Consider the following 14,469-nt stretch of genomic DNA (forward strand, 5'->3'; position numbering starts at 1 on the left):
GATGGATAATATTCAAATTTAAAGTCACTATAGTAAGAAGGATAACAAAGAGTTTTCAGTTCACCCCACCTTTTTAATACTAAAAAAAAAAATTGGATATAGCTCATACCTCTAATTAGAACCTTTTTGTTTTGGTCTATAATTGGTCATAAATAATTCAATATATATGTATATACATATATATATCATTAAAAATAACTAAAATATTTTAGAAGTAGTCGGCCAGAAAAAAGAAAGAAAAGAAAAGGAAAAAAAAAAAGAATAGTCCACACTCCACCGACCTTCAAATTGCCTAAAATTAGAAATTCAAAACAGAAGAAGTAAATTACAGAAATGACCAAAACGACGGCACTTCGTCTCAGAACGCCTATCGCAAGCGCATACGACACCGTAGATTTTCCACTATAAATACAGATCTGCAAAGAAATTTAAAAGCGGCTGCTGAAGAAACCCTTCACTCAAAAAATAACCTCAATTTGATTATATCACAGCAATTATAATCACAGAAAAGGGGAAAAGAGGAGAGGAAGGAGATGCCGGGATTAACGTGCAACGCTTGCAACAAAGAATTCGCAGATGATGTTGAACAAAAGCTCCATTACAAATCCGAGTGGCACCGCTACAATCTCAAACGCAAGGTTTCGTATGATTCAATAATTGTTTTTTGGTTATCGAAATGTTTTTCTTAATTATGATAAGAAGTTCCAATTATAGGAGTAGGGATTAATTGTAGTATGTTAGTGTATTTTGAGGAACAGTTTTTTTATTTGGGTGGAATCGGTATTGCGAAAGTGACTATGAGCTTTGATAGGATTGTGTACAATCATAGGGGGAGTTTTCTACTGATAGAAAGGATTGGCAAATAATTTATCGCTACGTGTTGATTCATGAAGTTATTTTCCTCGTATTTGAAATCCTCATTCGGTATGGGAGTTTTCCTTTGCTTTGAAGCTGATTAAGCTCATTTATCACGTGCCTTACTATAATGTTGGACTTGAGAAACACTGCATGTTGTATTTTGCTATATTGAAGTTGTCTGGTATTCAATTTCCTTTTGAAGAAATGAAGTGGTTGTGTTCTGAATTTATTTAGGCTCCTTTGTCCTGCCCACTTTGATCGTACCCTGCTGCTTGATTTACCTATATGTAATTGCCTTGGTGTTGTTTATCGTTGTGAAGGTTGCTGGTGTACCAGGAGTGACTGAAACACTCTTCCAAGCTAGACAATCTGCACTTGCTGATGAGAAAAAGAAGCTGAATGAGACTCCCATGCTTTACAGTTGTGGCCTTTGTGGCAAGGGGTATAGAAGTTTGAAAGCCCATGAACAACACCTGAAGTCTAAAAGTCACTTAATAAGGGCTTCTGAAGCAACAGGCAACATAGATGAAGGGAGTACGATTATCAAACCTCTTACACGCCGTGCGCCGAAGGAACCTCTGCATCATGTGATGGAGGAAGATGAAGAAAGTGAGGAGAGTGACTGGGAAGAGGTTGATCCTAATGAAGATTTACTTGGTGAAGCCAGTGACTCTTTGAAACAATTACAAGTTAACGAGGGTACTTCTAATGATGATATGGATGAAGATGAGGATGGTGATGATTTTGAAGTTTTGGACCCGTCTTGTTGCTTTATGTGTGATCTGGAGCATGATACATTAGAGAGCTGTATGGTACACATGCACAAGAAGCATGGGTTCTTCATTCCAGATATCGAGTATCTGAAGGATCCTAAAGGTCTTCTCACATATCTGGGCCTCAAGGTAATGATTGTGTTGTCTTATCAATGATGTTTCTCGACATCATTAATAATATCTCGTCTCCTAGGGTTATCTACTATTTTTTGTATATTGTGACTTCCAATTGACTTTTAATTACGTCCTCAGGTTAAACGAGATTTCCTGTGTTTGTACTGCAATGAGAGATGTCACCCTTTCAGTAGTTTGGAGGCAGTTCGGAAGCATATGGAGGCAAAAAATCACTGCAAAGTGCACTATGGCGATGGAAGTGAAGACGAGGAAGCAGAGCTTGAAGATTTTTATGATTACAGCAGCAGGTATATGTTTCTGCGTAGTAGTTTTGACACTTCTGACTGGTTGTTACTCTACACTTCTAGTTCATTCTGATCACTTTTCTAACTTCTTGTTTCTGGTTTTAAAGTTATGATGGCACGGATGGAAACCAACTGGTTGCCGTTGGTGACATGGAGAATGCTGTTGCACTTGGTAGTGGTGGTTCTGAGCTTGTCATCACCAGGCGCAATAACGGTGCAACAACGACGAAAATGCTTGGATCTAGGGACTATTTGAAATACTATCGCCAGAAACATCGTCCCACAGCCTTACACAGTGAGATCACCGCTGCATTAGCTGCTAGGTATGTCCATTGAGCCCTTTCTACTCCATGTATAGTTTTTTTTAATAAAAGGTTGTAGTATCGCTCACCAGTCACCACTACTGTCATCACCTCTCTTACCTGCGTATTGGTCTTGGTGGGTGAGGCATGGGAGTGGGGATTTTGAGATGTAAAAGAAAAAGAGATGCAGACTTGAATTTGCTGAGCATGTTGATGTGGAATTGCAGGTACAAGAGCATGGGCCTTGCAACTGTGCAGTCAAGAGAGCACGTAGTCCGGATGAAAGTAATGAAGGCGATGAACTCGTCTGGTGTTGAGGCGATGCGCTCTAAAATGGGTATGAAGAGTAATGTCATTCGCAACCTCCCCAAGAACTGCACGTATTAGTCCTTGCGCCCACCTGCTATCGTTACAGCAGTGTTTCATATGGCTACATTTCCCCCCCTTGTTATCCTCCATGGAAGAAGTGGATGGGGGAGAGAGGAGTTCACATGATGTTAACAGACATATCTGAAAATTTTTAGATCCAGTAATTTTTTTGCAGTATTAAAGATACTAAAATATTGTATGTTTTTGGTTGTGCGGTATACGGCTCAATTGTGACTGGAATCTTATTTCTGTTTTGGCTTGTTGAAATATTGAGTTTTCCATATCCCTTTCACCTTAAGGGCATTTACTTTTTACGATCCATAATACATACTATGATTTGAGTATATTTATTTTCATTATTATGATTTCTTTAATTCTACTCTTTTAACGGGATAGTACAAATCAAATAAAGTTATTTCAAAATATGAAAACTATAAAGAATTTTAAAATATTTTAAAGTTTCAATCTCATAATAAATAATAATAATGAATTAGTTTATATCACTATTTTTATCTATTTAAGTTAATCTTGAAAAAGAAATACCAGTCAAGTTTTCAGCGTCAAAAACGTGATGTGGCATAATGCAACTAGTCCACGTAGTATTATATTATCTTACGTTTTTTGTAAAATATATATTTACATTTTGATTAGCATAATTCACCAATTTATGACGTCATCATCGTGTGACTACAATAATAAAATTGATATACAAGATCAAAAATATTTTTCCGAATTTGACCAGGCCAAAGCTCAATCACGTTGTGAATTAAACAAATCCAAAAATTGATTCGAGATTAGTACTCCCTCCGTCCCATGAAGTATGACCCATTTCTTTTCGGCACGGGAATTAAGAAATTGATATTTTGTGTGTTAAGTGTGGTAGGTGGAAAAGTGAAAAGGTGAATAAAGGGTAATTTTTTTGCTATTTTTAGAAACAGGTCAAGCTTCGTGGGACAACCCAAAAAGAAAAGTGGGTCACGCTTCGCGGGACGGAGGGAGTAGTATTTAAATAGGAAATGTCAAATAAGCCGAAAGGGACATCGGAGTATCAGCCCCACCTGTAATAATAGAATATAATCATTATTATACTAAAGCGGAAAATCAAACATATTCCTTTTGTTGCCATATTGATATCGCCTTCATAAATTAAAGAATTATATTTCTAACACACAACTTTTTCATCCCAACACTCCACTGATTATCCAAGTATCTTTGATTCTTATTCCTTGCACTCAACTGCTTAGCAAATTAGGACACAAACACCACTATTGAAGCACAACAAATATTACCCATAAATCAACAAAGACACTCAGACAATGGAATGAAATGATACATTTATAAACATTGTTCCAATTGACAGACAAATTCTAGCAGTAGTTGATTTCAAGACATGATAGTTATCTAAGAAGCTAAGGAAGTCTGCCCAGAAATATTAACAAGGGGTAGAATTAAACAATTATTAGAGAGCGGAGCACGTTAAAGTTCTAATTTCTAAAACCAAACACTCCTGCAATCCAAGTATAAGAAACAAGGTGACCTAAGAGGAACATCAATCTTGATAAATTGATTGTGCCAACCTGAGAATTTTACATCATCAACCCTGCAAATATGACTTTGGCATCCGCTGTTCGCCTACTGCCCCGACCGAGATCTGCAAGCTTTTTCACTTTTCCATTCCACACCCTATGATGAACTCTATTCTGTTGCACAATTACTGCAAGGGATTACCAAGAGTGTGTATAATGTATAAACGGAGTAACATGAACTACAGAACAAGGGTAGTTGTACGTTGTTGCAAAGATTTAATCAGATCAAGAAGTTGAAAATATGATGCCTACTAAAGAGATACAACTCGGGTTCATCAAATGGTAAATTGCAATTAGCGAGAGAATGAGGTACGAGTGTTCCGGGTAAATGCTTACCCTAGTTGTCAAAGAAGCGGGAACGACGCCTTCGAGAGCTGTGAGGACAAAAGATGCGGTGAATGTGCAGAAAAGAGAGAAACTTACAAGCTACTCATTGCCACCAACGATCACGAATTAGACATTAGTTGCTAAAAACTTAAATCATTATTAGACATGTCTCATTTCCAGGTAAAGACACACACTCTTGATAATCAAATATTTGTATAGTGTCATACACATCGTTCAATCAATGACAAATTTAGTTCATAAATCATTTTATTTGGATGACTATAATTTTAGGTATTGAAATCATATAAAGATGTGAAGCTAAGTAAAACTCTTTCACATGAAGGATCATAAATAGAAAATAGTTAATCCAAACTGATTAATTTAATAATCCAATCGCAGATTAAGGATAACAGCCAACATGGAATGAAAAAATCAATAGTGAATATATACGGCAATACCAAGTTTGATTTATCAAGAAACACACAGCATGTTACCTTATAAACCAACAATTAATGTGGTAATAAAGTCTTACAAGTTTTATCTTTCTTTCGTTTTTGGAAGGTGGCAAATCAATACTTTGGAAGAACACCAAGAAGGCAAGAATAACCAACCTTACACTATAAAGGAACAATATAGAATAATAGAATGTTAATGCTCACCTCTGTTCCGCAACTCTTCGTCTGGATAATGCCCTTGCACTGACATATTCATCATCAGTCTCATCAGCTCTGTAATCTGCATATTCCGCAGAAGACACAGAACCCTCATCAGAGTTTGAAGTATCAAAACTCAAACGGCGGTTTCCTCTTCTGGAATCGCTGACTCTTGATCTTCTTCGGTTTCTAGATGTCCTAAAATTTTCAAAAACTTGATACAGAATACAAGATGTCCACCAGTTTCCCTCATCCCCGGGGAAGTCATCGTAATCATCTCCAGAGTTATCATCTCCATACTCAATAACATAATCGCCGAGAACCACTCCACGTGGAACTTCTGAATGGATAGTACTTAATACATCTATGATCTCAGCGGACTGCTGGAAATTGTCCCAATCAAGCTGGCGTGCAGGATCTATTTTCGAAGGGCAAGCATGAGGATGTTCCACCTGAGCATGCTTTTGGAGCTCAGAATAAGTACCTGTAAATCGACATTTTTCCTCCTCACAACAGCGTTTCTTCTCATCCAGATACATACGAGCCTTATTGACCACTACCCATCCAGTAACTTCTCCTCTGCACAAGGGGCAAGCTGGTTTGCTGTCAGATCCTGAACCCACACACTGTATATTTTCAGCAGTACTTGGAGATTTGCCTTCCGGTGACATCCCGTTTGCTTGTTTAAAGCGGTAGAGACAATTGGAATGCAAATGATCCGTGTCACATACAAAGGAACGACATCCTTTTTCATATGATGCACACTGGAGAAGAACAGCATTGTGAGGGAAGTCCAAGCATATGGGACACATGACATCATCCCAGTTGGTATACAACTGAATCTCCTCCATCATAAGTGTAGAACTCTCTTCCACCATGAGTTCTGGAGACCGAAAAATTAAGTTCCCGTAAACATGATGCTTCAAGTCCAAAACTCTTCATTACAAGGTTAAAACATAGACAAGCAATGAAAGTTGTATCACAAAAAATATGAGGGTAGGAGTTATATAACACACATCGGGTGATTGGAACATGTGTAGATGTCTTGATGGCATCAGCAGATGTAGGTAAAACTTTTTAATCTTTAGTCATCGCACATTGATGGCCAGTCTACTCTTACAGGAAAAACATTTATCTTCTGCCTTAATATATTCAATTTGGTCTACTTTTGCACCTGCTTAACAGTAGCTCCAATATTGTCACATGCAAACAACCACACACAAACTCGGACCAGCATCCATGAAGATATGAAAGCTTTTGAAGAATAATGCACACAATATGAACAAAATGCTGTACAAGACGAACATCCATGAAACACAAAACATCTAATCGAACTAAAACAAAAGCAAACTTGAGAGTACCTCAGCCTCCAACAAGCACTCACGAAACGTATTCAATTAAAAATGATCGAAGAAATTTGAAAACTCACTACAATTGTTTCAAGCTTTACATTTCCAAGAAAAGAGAAGAAATCCCCCTTCATCTTGGAATCAGAAAGGAGGGTGTATTCTATAAAAAGCTCATCAAACCAAAATTATATACGTATATCCATATATATAAAATACTCCATATTTTCTATTTTTCCATTGAACAAGGGGAACGAGAATATCAGCTACTCGCTTAACTACAACATCAAAGCATGAGTTCACCTCAAAATTATTCCTTACCTTCTTCAGACAAAACAAGGAATCATACAGTCTAAAGATAGCTGGCTTCGCAGTGATTCATCTCAAGAAAACAAACAAGGGGGGAAAGAAAAGAAGCTCAATACCCCAGAATAATCTTTCCCTCGCAAAGTTCCATACACAGTTCAAAGCAGCAGCACACCAATTGGCAAAATAATTTCAACAATTTCACATCGAAACGATAAGTACCCGCGCAAGAATCAAACGATCCAATTCACTTTTACCCAATAGTCAACCATCCCACTAAACATACGGCACAAAAGAATTCAAGAAACATCGGCGTGCTTGACCGATTGTACTTGTGCAAGTAAGTAGTAGAGCGAGAGAGAGAGGAGAGAGAGAGAGAGAGAGAGAGAGAGAGGAGAGAGAAACCTGGTCAATTAAAGCTCCTGAAAATACAGTGTCTGGGAATGGAAAAGTAAACTTGAGATGGGCGTCTGTTTATAAACGCTGTTGAATTTTGAGGGTAGGTGGAGGGCAATCTCGTCATTTCACCATGCATTTCTTTTTGAGGTCAAATACAGTGGTTTTTATTTTACCGCGTTTTTGGGGATAAAAAAAAGAATAACATAATTAAAGGACAAGTCTATGAAATAGTAGAAGTTATATAGATCATAATCTATAGTGTAATTAAAAATGCATTAATTGTTAGTAAATACTAGAATTAACTAATGGTAAATACTCGATCCGGCGCCGGCGGCAAGATTGTCGCGAACCGCCGGAAGAAGCGGATCGCCGCCACCCCCTACGATCGTCCTCCACCGCCTGCCGCTGCCGAAAAGCCCTAACTGGTTCTCCGGCGTCGTTGTTCCCTCCGCCCGCGCCATTGCTTCCGGCGCCGGGAAAATCTTATGCTCCATCTTCTCCGAGTCCGGATCCTCTTCTTCTGAAGACGAGGATTACGCTTCAGGTGCTCCTTCATCTGCGTTCAATTTCTTCTTATTTTGTTTTCACTACAGTTTTTACGTTATTGTTGTTTTACGTTCCATTTTATGATTGCTATGAGCGCCATTGTTTCATATCGTTGTGCATTTCTGTAAGTTTTATTGCTCAATGTGCGAAATGCATGTGAGTTGAATCAAGTGATCAAGCCATAGATGTAGGATTTGAGTCGGCAGCTGGATTAGAATGTCGAGTAAAGAGTGCATTCGCCGTTGTTTGAACCTACCTTGTTTGATCGAAATAGTATTTTCTTAGACTTAAACGGAGATGGACTCCACATGTAGAACTGCAGAAATAGCAAATTAGATGTGGAGAAAGGGTGCAATTTATGTGAAGAAGAAGATCAAACTAGACTTCTACTTCAATCATCTTACTCCTCTGAGATGTCTTCTTTATTCATTCATTTTATTTGTTTTCTGATCTTTCTCTTTGGAAGGATAGACTCGGTAACAGAACGCTACTGTGAAGAAGCTACAGGGAAAAAAAACCATAAATACTAGTAATAAACATGTTAAATGAGGATGTCGTTTGGTGAATTATATATGCTTCTAGGATAGTCATATTTCTAGAGCTGTACTTTATTTTGCTCCTATTTTGAAAAGCTATGATAATATCGATGATTCACTTCTAAGATTTCAGTATGCAGATATTGTTAGGAGATGGAAGTCGCAAAATCGAAATGATTTTGATTGGTACAGAAGGTTTTAATAATCCATCAGAAAATTATCACTCATGTGTGAGTGGTGCAGTGTGGTATTATGTGTCTTATGTGTGTGTGATGACTGATGATTGTGTATTAGTGGCAGACTCAAAGGATACTGTTCTAGAACTATATGTCTGAGCTTCGAAGAAACTTGTTATATACTTTTGTTGATAAATGTAGAAATGAAGTGTATTTTTCTGAAATGACACGAAGTTTGAAAGTCCAATTTGGAGATCTCTGATTCTTCAAAGACGTATGATCATTGTAAAATGCTTTTTTCTTTTTTTTTTTGAGGTGGTAAAATGCTTTTTTCTAATATAATGTGATAGAGTCAAGGGCCAGATCAAGAGTGAAATTTATAAAAGCAAATGGAAATAAATTGAACTGGACAAGCTGGAAGAAAATGAAATAACAATCAGGCAGCTTACCCAGCAATTTGCCCAAATTCAGGTCGAAGCCTGCCGAAATGCCAAGTACCAATCAGGAAGACTGAAAGAAGATTTCAATCTTCCTGCCCAATCAGATAAACCTGTCGACTCAACCGACCATAGCTTTACTTAATTATCCTAAATAACTCCACCCCTATTATTAAGTAACGAAACAATACGACTCCTGAAACAAAAGCCCTGTCCATCCATTTATTATGACCTTAAACATATTAGCCCTTAATAACTATATTAAAGAAAATATAAGATACCGATTCCATCGATATGCGTCATAATGTCTTTAAAAGATACATGCATAGTCAATTCCTGAACTGTATTTTATATGTCTCCATTTTAACTGACATGTATGCATGTAATTTTCTTTCTATCCCCTCACCATATCCTATTCTTGTGTTTGTTATTTCACCTTCTTCTTCTTTTTTCCTTTGTGTGGACAGAAGATGATACAGTCAATGATAATTTTCCTGAGATCCCATGTAATCAAGAAAACACATTAAACAATGTAAGTTGCTTATTTTTATGCACAATCATTAGATCTCAATGATGTCAAATCAGCCTAGTGGTAATAGCTGACTTTTTTTTATGACTTAGTTTCCCTTAAAAAAAGTCAAAATTTCAAAATTCTAATTTTCTTTTGTGGACGAGCTATGCCTATGGGAAGCATTGATTCTTGTTAGAGGATGACACCCATTTCTTTGTGTATGTATTGATCAGTTCATTCTTAAGACAATTAGAAGAATCTTGGTTCCATTCAAAATCCTTTCCCCAGTAAAAAGAAAATTCTACAAAAACTAATTCATGTACACTTTCTATGGTTTTGCATTTGATCAATTCATTTTTGGTCCCAAAATACGGTGGCTTAGCTTGTTTGGAGGTGTTTCAGAATGCCATATTAGTTGATCTGTAATCTGTGTTTTGTGTCTGAATTAATCATTACCTAATGATAGGAAATTGGTGTCTATTATGAATGTGATGAAAGTTGTGGAGCACTTTCACATGTAACACTTTGTACACCTACGGTGGGAAGGGAACCTGACAGTATTAATCTATTTTGCCACTTTATTTAGAAAACAGCAATTTCTGAGTAATTGGTTTCTAATGGATGCTTTCTTGGGAATCAAATGTTCCGACTGTTTGTTCATATTATGCTAGAAAAATGCAACTTCTTCAGAGATGATGACACACAGACAAGAGTCTCAAATGAGTGTGTGGACGAGTGAAACCAAAAAGATGATTGAGCAGCTTATAATGAAGGAAACCTTTTCAAGGTAACCATGCTACATATAAGTTCTGGTTATTATCCTCTGAAATTGTGGTTGCTAAATTGAACCCATGTGCTTGCTGGTTCCTGCTCTTAAGTGTATGCCATTTATTGACTTCTCATGTATGTGAAACCAGCACTCTCTAAACTTGTAGCTGCAATTGCCTTTATTATTGTCACTCTGCTATGTTGGTTGTCAATTCAGCTCCATTCCGACTGGAACATTTCATTCCATTACAGAGTAAGGAACAAAGTAACCTTGATTTCATTTTGGCCAGTATCTCAGCCTAAATGACCACTCCAGCTGAACTTGGCGAGATGGCTAAGATTCAGTCTTGTTACCTTTTTTTTTTTTTCCTCTTTTCTTTTTTCTTTTTCTTTTCTTTTTTTTCTTTTTTTCTTTTTTAAGTTTTCAGAAGTTATTTTATAACCATTTAGAATTGACAGTCTTCGACTAACACACAGAAGAAACCAAAATAGTCAATGCAGTGGCAGATTTGTTAAACCTTTGCTATTTGGTTAAAGTTCAATTGCTTGATTTTGCTCCAAACAAAAGAAAAAAAAAAGTAAAATTGCTTGATCTTCACCAGTTGACCGCAATGAATTTTTTTCAAAACACAATCTGAAGCTTCCAAGTTGGGGAAAAATCCAATCAGATAATGTGCATCACTCCTCAAAACTTCAACTTTTGCTATTATCATGTTTTTGTGCTAATGTGGTCACATATATAATAGTCTCGATTCTGATATGTTTGATCAAATGCTTCTCTGTTATACTGTCTGAACATGACGAATAGATACAAGAATCTTAAATGCAGTGTATGGACCTTCTGACTGTTGCTATTGTTCAGTTTTGCATTCAAGAGAAAAATGTTACCCGTGGATAGATAACTTATACACTGATAATGTTGATCTTTTCCAGCATCGCTGTTTTCATCTTATAAAAACTTATCCTTTCATTTTGAATTTTTTTAGTGAAGAGCGTGACAGGTTGATAAAAGTTCTTAATTCACGGGTTATAGACTGGTCAACCGAAGCAGGGGAGAAAAGTTCTGGTGTCGGCTCTCCAGGGAACAAACTCGATCATGGTATTGCTTTCTAAAAAGTCTAGAAACTCTTCATTTGTGGTTTTGCCATTCATTAATCCAATTCTCATATTTATGGACAGAAAATGCTGATATTCTTGATAAAGCTGTTCAGGAAGCTAAAAGATGGATTCAAGAGAAAAAAGCATGGCTGAGTTCAGCGACAGAGTTGGCACAGGGTTCCTCTAACCTTAATTCAACAACGCTTGAACATGTTGGTGATTCTTCTCCTTCTTATTGTTTCTTTGTTGTTAATATAGAATGGAGAATAATCGCGTCTGACCCATTTTACATCAATGGTTTTGTTTTTGTTTTTATCTAGTCAATTGTAGCTGCCTGTTGTGTACTCAAATGAGATTACGTCGTTTTTACTTCCTCTTAAGTTTTACAATCTTTCAAGATTCACAATGCATCTTGTCATGAACATAAGTTCTGATTTCTTTCAATTTTACCAAACCAAGGTGGAAAATGGAGGAGGTTCTCCAGTGGATTTGGCCATATCCTACATGAAAACCAGGTCTCCTTGGATGTCTTCTAGGAGAAGTATTGAGTTGAATACCCCCTCAACAGTGTCAATGAAGCTTTTTCGGGAAGGAACTTTACATTCAGCTGGCCATTATTTTGAGTCTTCTTTAGAGGTTCATTTTTTATTGTCTCTTGTTACTCATGCAAAGTGACCTCTTCTGGGCCCGCAATTAAGACTTATATCACCATTACTCTTTTGTACTTTTGCAAGCCTTTTTGTGTGTGTGTGTGTGTTTTGCGACTTTTGCCACTCATTGCTGTTCACCATCATTCTGTTGGTTGTCTAATCGGAGCATGTAGAATCAGAGGTCTTTTGCTTCTGGATCATGGAATATTCAGGAAGAACTACGGAGAGTGCGCTCAAGGGCAGCAGAAGATATGGTCTGCAGTCCATCAACTAAAACTGATCCATCACACTTTGAAGTTGCACGAGGGTCTGCAGGAGCCGGTGAAGAAGTGTTTGCTGTGGGAGAGAGAACGATTGAGCCACATTCTTTAATGTTACATGAGCGGATAGATGCATTGGTAGATGCAGTTAGCTCTCTAGCAGGTTGGTTGTTCTATATTATAGGTGTCAGGTTGCCACATGAAATTAGTGGTACACAAGAGAAAAATCATTTATTGCTTTGTTCAGGCAGTGAGTAGGTCTACCATGTGTATATATAGAAAACACTGAATTATATTATTTTTTTTTGGCTCTTTTAGCTCTAAAGTCAAGGCAAGGCAGTACGGAAAGTGAAGCACTGTCATCCAAGCCACATATTTCTGATTCTGGAAACAATGAGGTACTTGATTCGGGAATGTGTTCCTTTTCCCCTTTATGGTGGTTGCAGTAAGTTGTTGATACATCTTTAAAGTTTGCGGAACTATACATCTTCGCATGGGGCATTGTCTGCTGGCACTCTTGTAACATCTGAGAACACGTCAAATTGTCTCCCAAGGTTCCAGAAGCTGTTCAGGCAGATGTTGAATATTCTGCGTCTAAGTTCATTCCCCCGTCAAGTCCCAACCATGCTGAAGAGCAACATTCTGGTAATTTGGCCGTCCTGATCTGTTCTATCTCGTTGGTTAGTATATTTGTGCTATATTGTGAGTACTATACTAGGTTTTATCCTTGCCCCTGCTTCTCTTGGTGACCATGAAATTCAACTTGTATTTGTCTTACTAGTTATGATGCCATTTAATCCACCCAGCATTATTTATTTATTCATTCCTATCTAGTGGTTTGAGTCTACTGCTGTACGGGAGCCCTTATTATTTCCAAGAGCAGCTTTTTATTGGTTGCCAGATGTTCGACGATGGCATGAGCAGAGTGGCAAGGAGAACAACAATGAAGAAAGAGGGGAAACTTTAAAGCTGGAACGTGAACTAAAAAGACTGAGAAGCTCAGTAAATTACAGCGCGAGAAAGGAAAAAAGGATGAACACTAGTGTTGGCTAAAGAAATGGATAAGTTACTGGCATTGAGATGTCCATATCCTTGTAGTTAACTGCTTAGATGCAGCATAGCTACAGCACGATGTTTTCGTCACAGGGTTTCTTTTAGGAGTCATTTCCAGTCCTTAGTTCTGCCGTTACACATCAAATATTGGCATTTTGGCATCACTAAATCTTGGTTTTTATTTGTTGTTCTCACATGTTTTGCCTCAGTTGCATTTTTAGGCTTTTGCCTCACCCTTCCCTGAGAATTTTTGTCTCCTTTAGTAATGACCTTTAACTTGCATGGCAGTGTATACGAATTAAATGTTCCACCTTCATTGAATCTTTCTTTCACAGATCTGCACTTCAATAAGGTGACGAAATTTGTCGGAAGAGAGAGTGCAAATGGTCCGTCATCATCTCAAGTCAGGTAAAATGATGTCATTGGCTATCCTTGCCTTGCCTTCCTCCCATTCTTGTACCCAAAACCGAAACAAACCACCATTCTGTTTTGCAGTATTTCGACAGGCGTGGCTGAGCACGACGATCAAATGGAAAACCATATGGCGTATACTTCAAGGGAGAACATCAACACTGTCGAAGGTAATTGTGTGCTTTTGAGCGAAGCTTATATGGAAGTCCCGATCATGACCGGAGCCAGTATCGCGGCAAGTGGTTGTCGGACTAGTTTGGGCGTGCAATGCGAAGAGCGACAGCACGGCATCACGGGTGGGAAGCAACAAGGAAGAAATGCAAGTATATACTACACAAGAAGCAGGGGAAGAGGTAAGTAGACGACGTCGTGCATTGTATATGTTGTAGATCAGTATATAGGAAGAAAGGTATAGGATTAATTTTGTTTCGTTGAGAGTTGTTGCTGTGTGAAACTCAATTACGTCATTAGAGAGTTGATATTAACATGAGCAGTCTGTTTCTGTTCTTTGCGACCAAATACGCTGTTGATGACTTTTTTCCTTTATGATTTTTTTATTGATAATTACCTCTCATATACTACTATACTCCCTCGGTTTTCTATGTAAGTTTTTTTTAAATGTTCACGAAAGATAATCTTATTTCATTTTCAAACACTATCTCACAAATTAATTACTTACAATACT

General features: G+C 37.6%; 2 protein-coding genes and 1 pseudogene across 13 annotated transcripts; 2 read left to right on the plus strand and 1 right to left on the minus strand.

Annotated features, from left to right (window-relative positions):
• Positions 1 to 321: 321 nt before the first annotated feature.
• On the plus strand, positions 322 to 3,007 carry LOC131015062 (cytoplasmic 60S subunit biogenesis factor REI1 homolog 1-like). The gene is made up of 5 exons (XM_057943262.1): positions 322 to 638; positions 1,179 to 1,760; positions 1,884 to 2,053; positions 2,158 to 2,373; positions 2,580 to 3,007. The coding sequence occupies exons 1-5, from the start codon at positions 534 to 536 to the stop codon at positions 2,737 to 2,739; spliced, it is 1,233 nt and encodes a 410-aa protein (XP_057799245.1). The 5' UTR covers positions 322 to 533; the 3' UTR covers positions 2,740 to 3,007.
• A 1,031-nt stretch (positions 3,008 to 4,038) lies between these two features.
• LOC131015064 (uncharacterized) lies at positions 4,039 to 7,421 on the minus strand. 12 transcript variants are annotated; one of them, XM_057943270.1, is made up of 4 exons: positions 7,059 to 7,320; positions 5,294 to 6,170; positions 4,644 to 4,681; positions 4,309 to 4,421 (listed from the first exon to the last, which is right to left on the minus strand). In XM_057943270.1, the coding sequence occupies exons 2-3, from the start codon at positions 6,163 to 6,165 to the stop codon at positions 4,645 to 4,647; spliced, it is 909 nt and encodes a 302-aa protein (XP_057799253.1). In that variant the 5' UTR covers positions 6,166 to 6,170; positions 7,059 to 7,320; the 3' UTR covers positions 4,309 to 4,421; position 4,644. The 12 variants fall into 12 exon arrangements, with proteins under 12 accessions (XP_057799255.1, XP_057799258.1, XP_057799249.1 ...); XM_057943263.1 differs by lacking the exon at positions 7,059 to 7,320 and adding an exon at positions 7,345 to 7,421 and having other exon boundaries at positions 4,417 to 4,435; XM_057943268.1 differs by having other exon boundaries at positions 4,417 to 4,435; positions 6,955 to 7,392.
• Positions 7,422 to 7,563: 142 nt separating this feature from the next.
• Positions 7,564 to 14,351, plus strand: LOC131015063 (protein KAKU4-like; annotated as a pseudogene).
• Positions 14,352 to 14,469: the final 118 nt, after the last annotated feature.

Source organism: Salvia miltiorrhiza, chromosome 3, assembly GCF_028751815.1.
Source record: "Salvia miltiorrhiza cultivar Shanhuang (shh) chromosome 3, IMPLAD_Smil_shh, whole genome shotgun sequence".
Taxonomy (NCBI): Eukaryota; Viridiplantae; Streptophyta; class Magnoliopsida; order Lamiales; family Lamiaceae; genus Salvia; species Salvia miltiorrhiza.

What these genes read in the sequence shown, in the direction of transcription:
- LOC131015064 (XM_057943272.1), bottom strand. Translation starts at nt 6,165, where the DNA reads ATGGTGGAAGAGAGTTCTACACTTATGATGGAGGAGATTCAGTTGTAT. An exon ending in CGAAGAGTTGCGGAACAGAG is followed by an intron (nt 4,422 to 5,293) that starts GTGAGCATTAAC and finishes ATTGTGCAACAG; the next exon opens with AATAGAGTTCATCATAGGGT.
- LOC131015062 (XM_057943262.1), top strand. Translation starts at nt 534, where the DNA reads ATGCCGGGATTAACGTGCAACGCTTGCAACAAAGAATTCGCAGATGAT. An exon ending in GCTACAATCTCAAACGCAAG is followed by an intron (nt 639 to 1,178) that starts GTTTCGTATGAT and finishes ATCGTTGTGAAG; the next exon opens with GTTGCTGGTGTACCAGGAGT. An exon ending in TCACATATCTGGGCCTCAAG is followed by an intron (nt 1,761 to 1,883) that starts GTAATGATTGTG and finishes TTACGTCCTCAG; the next exon opens with GTTAAACGAGATTTCCTGTG.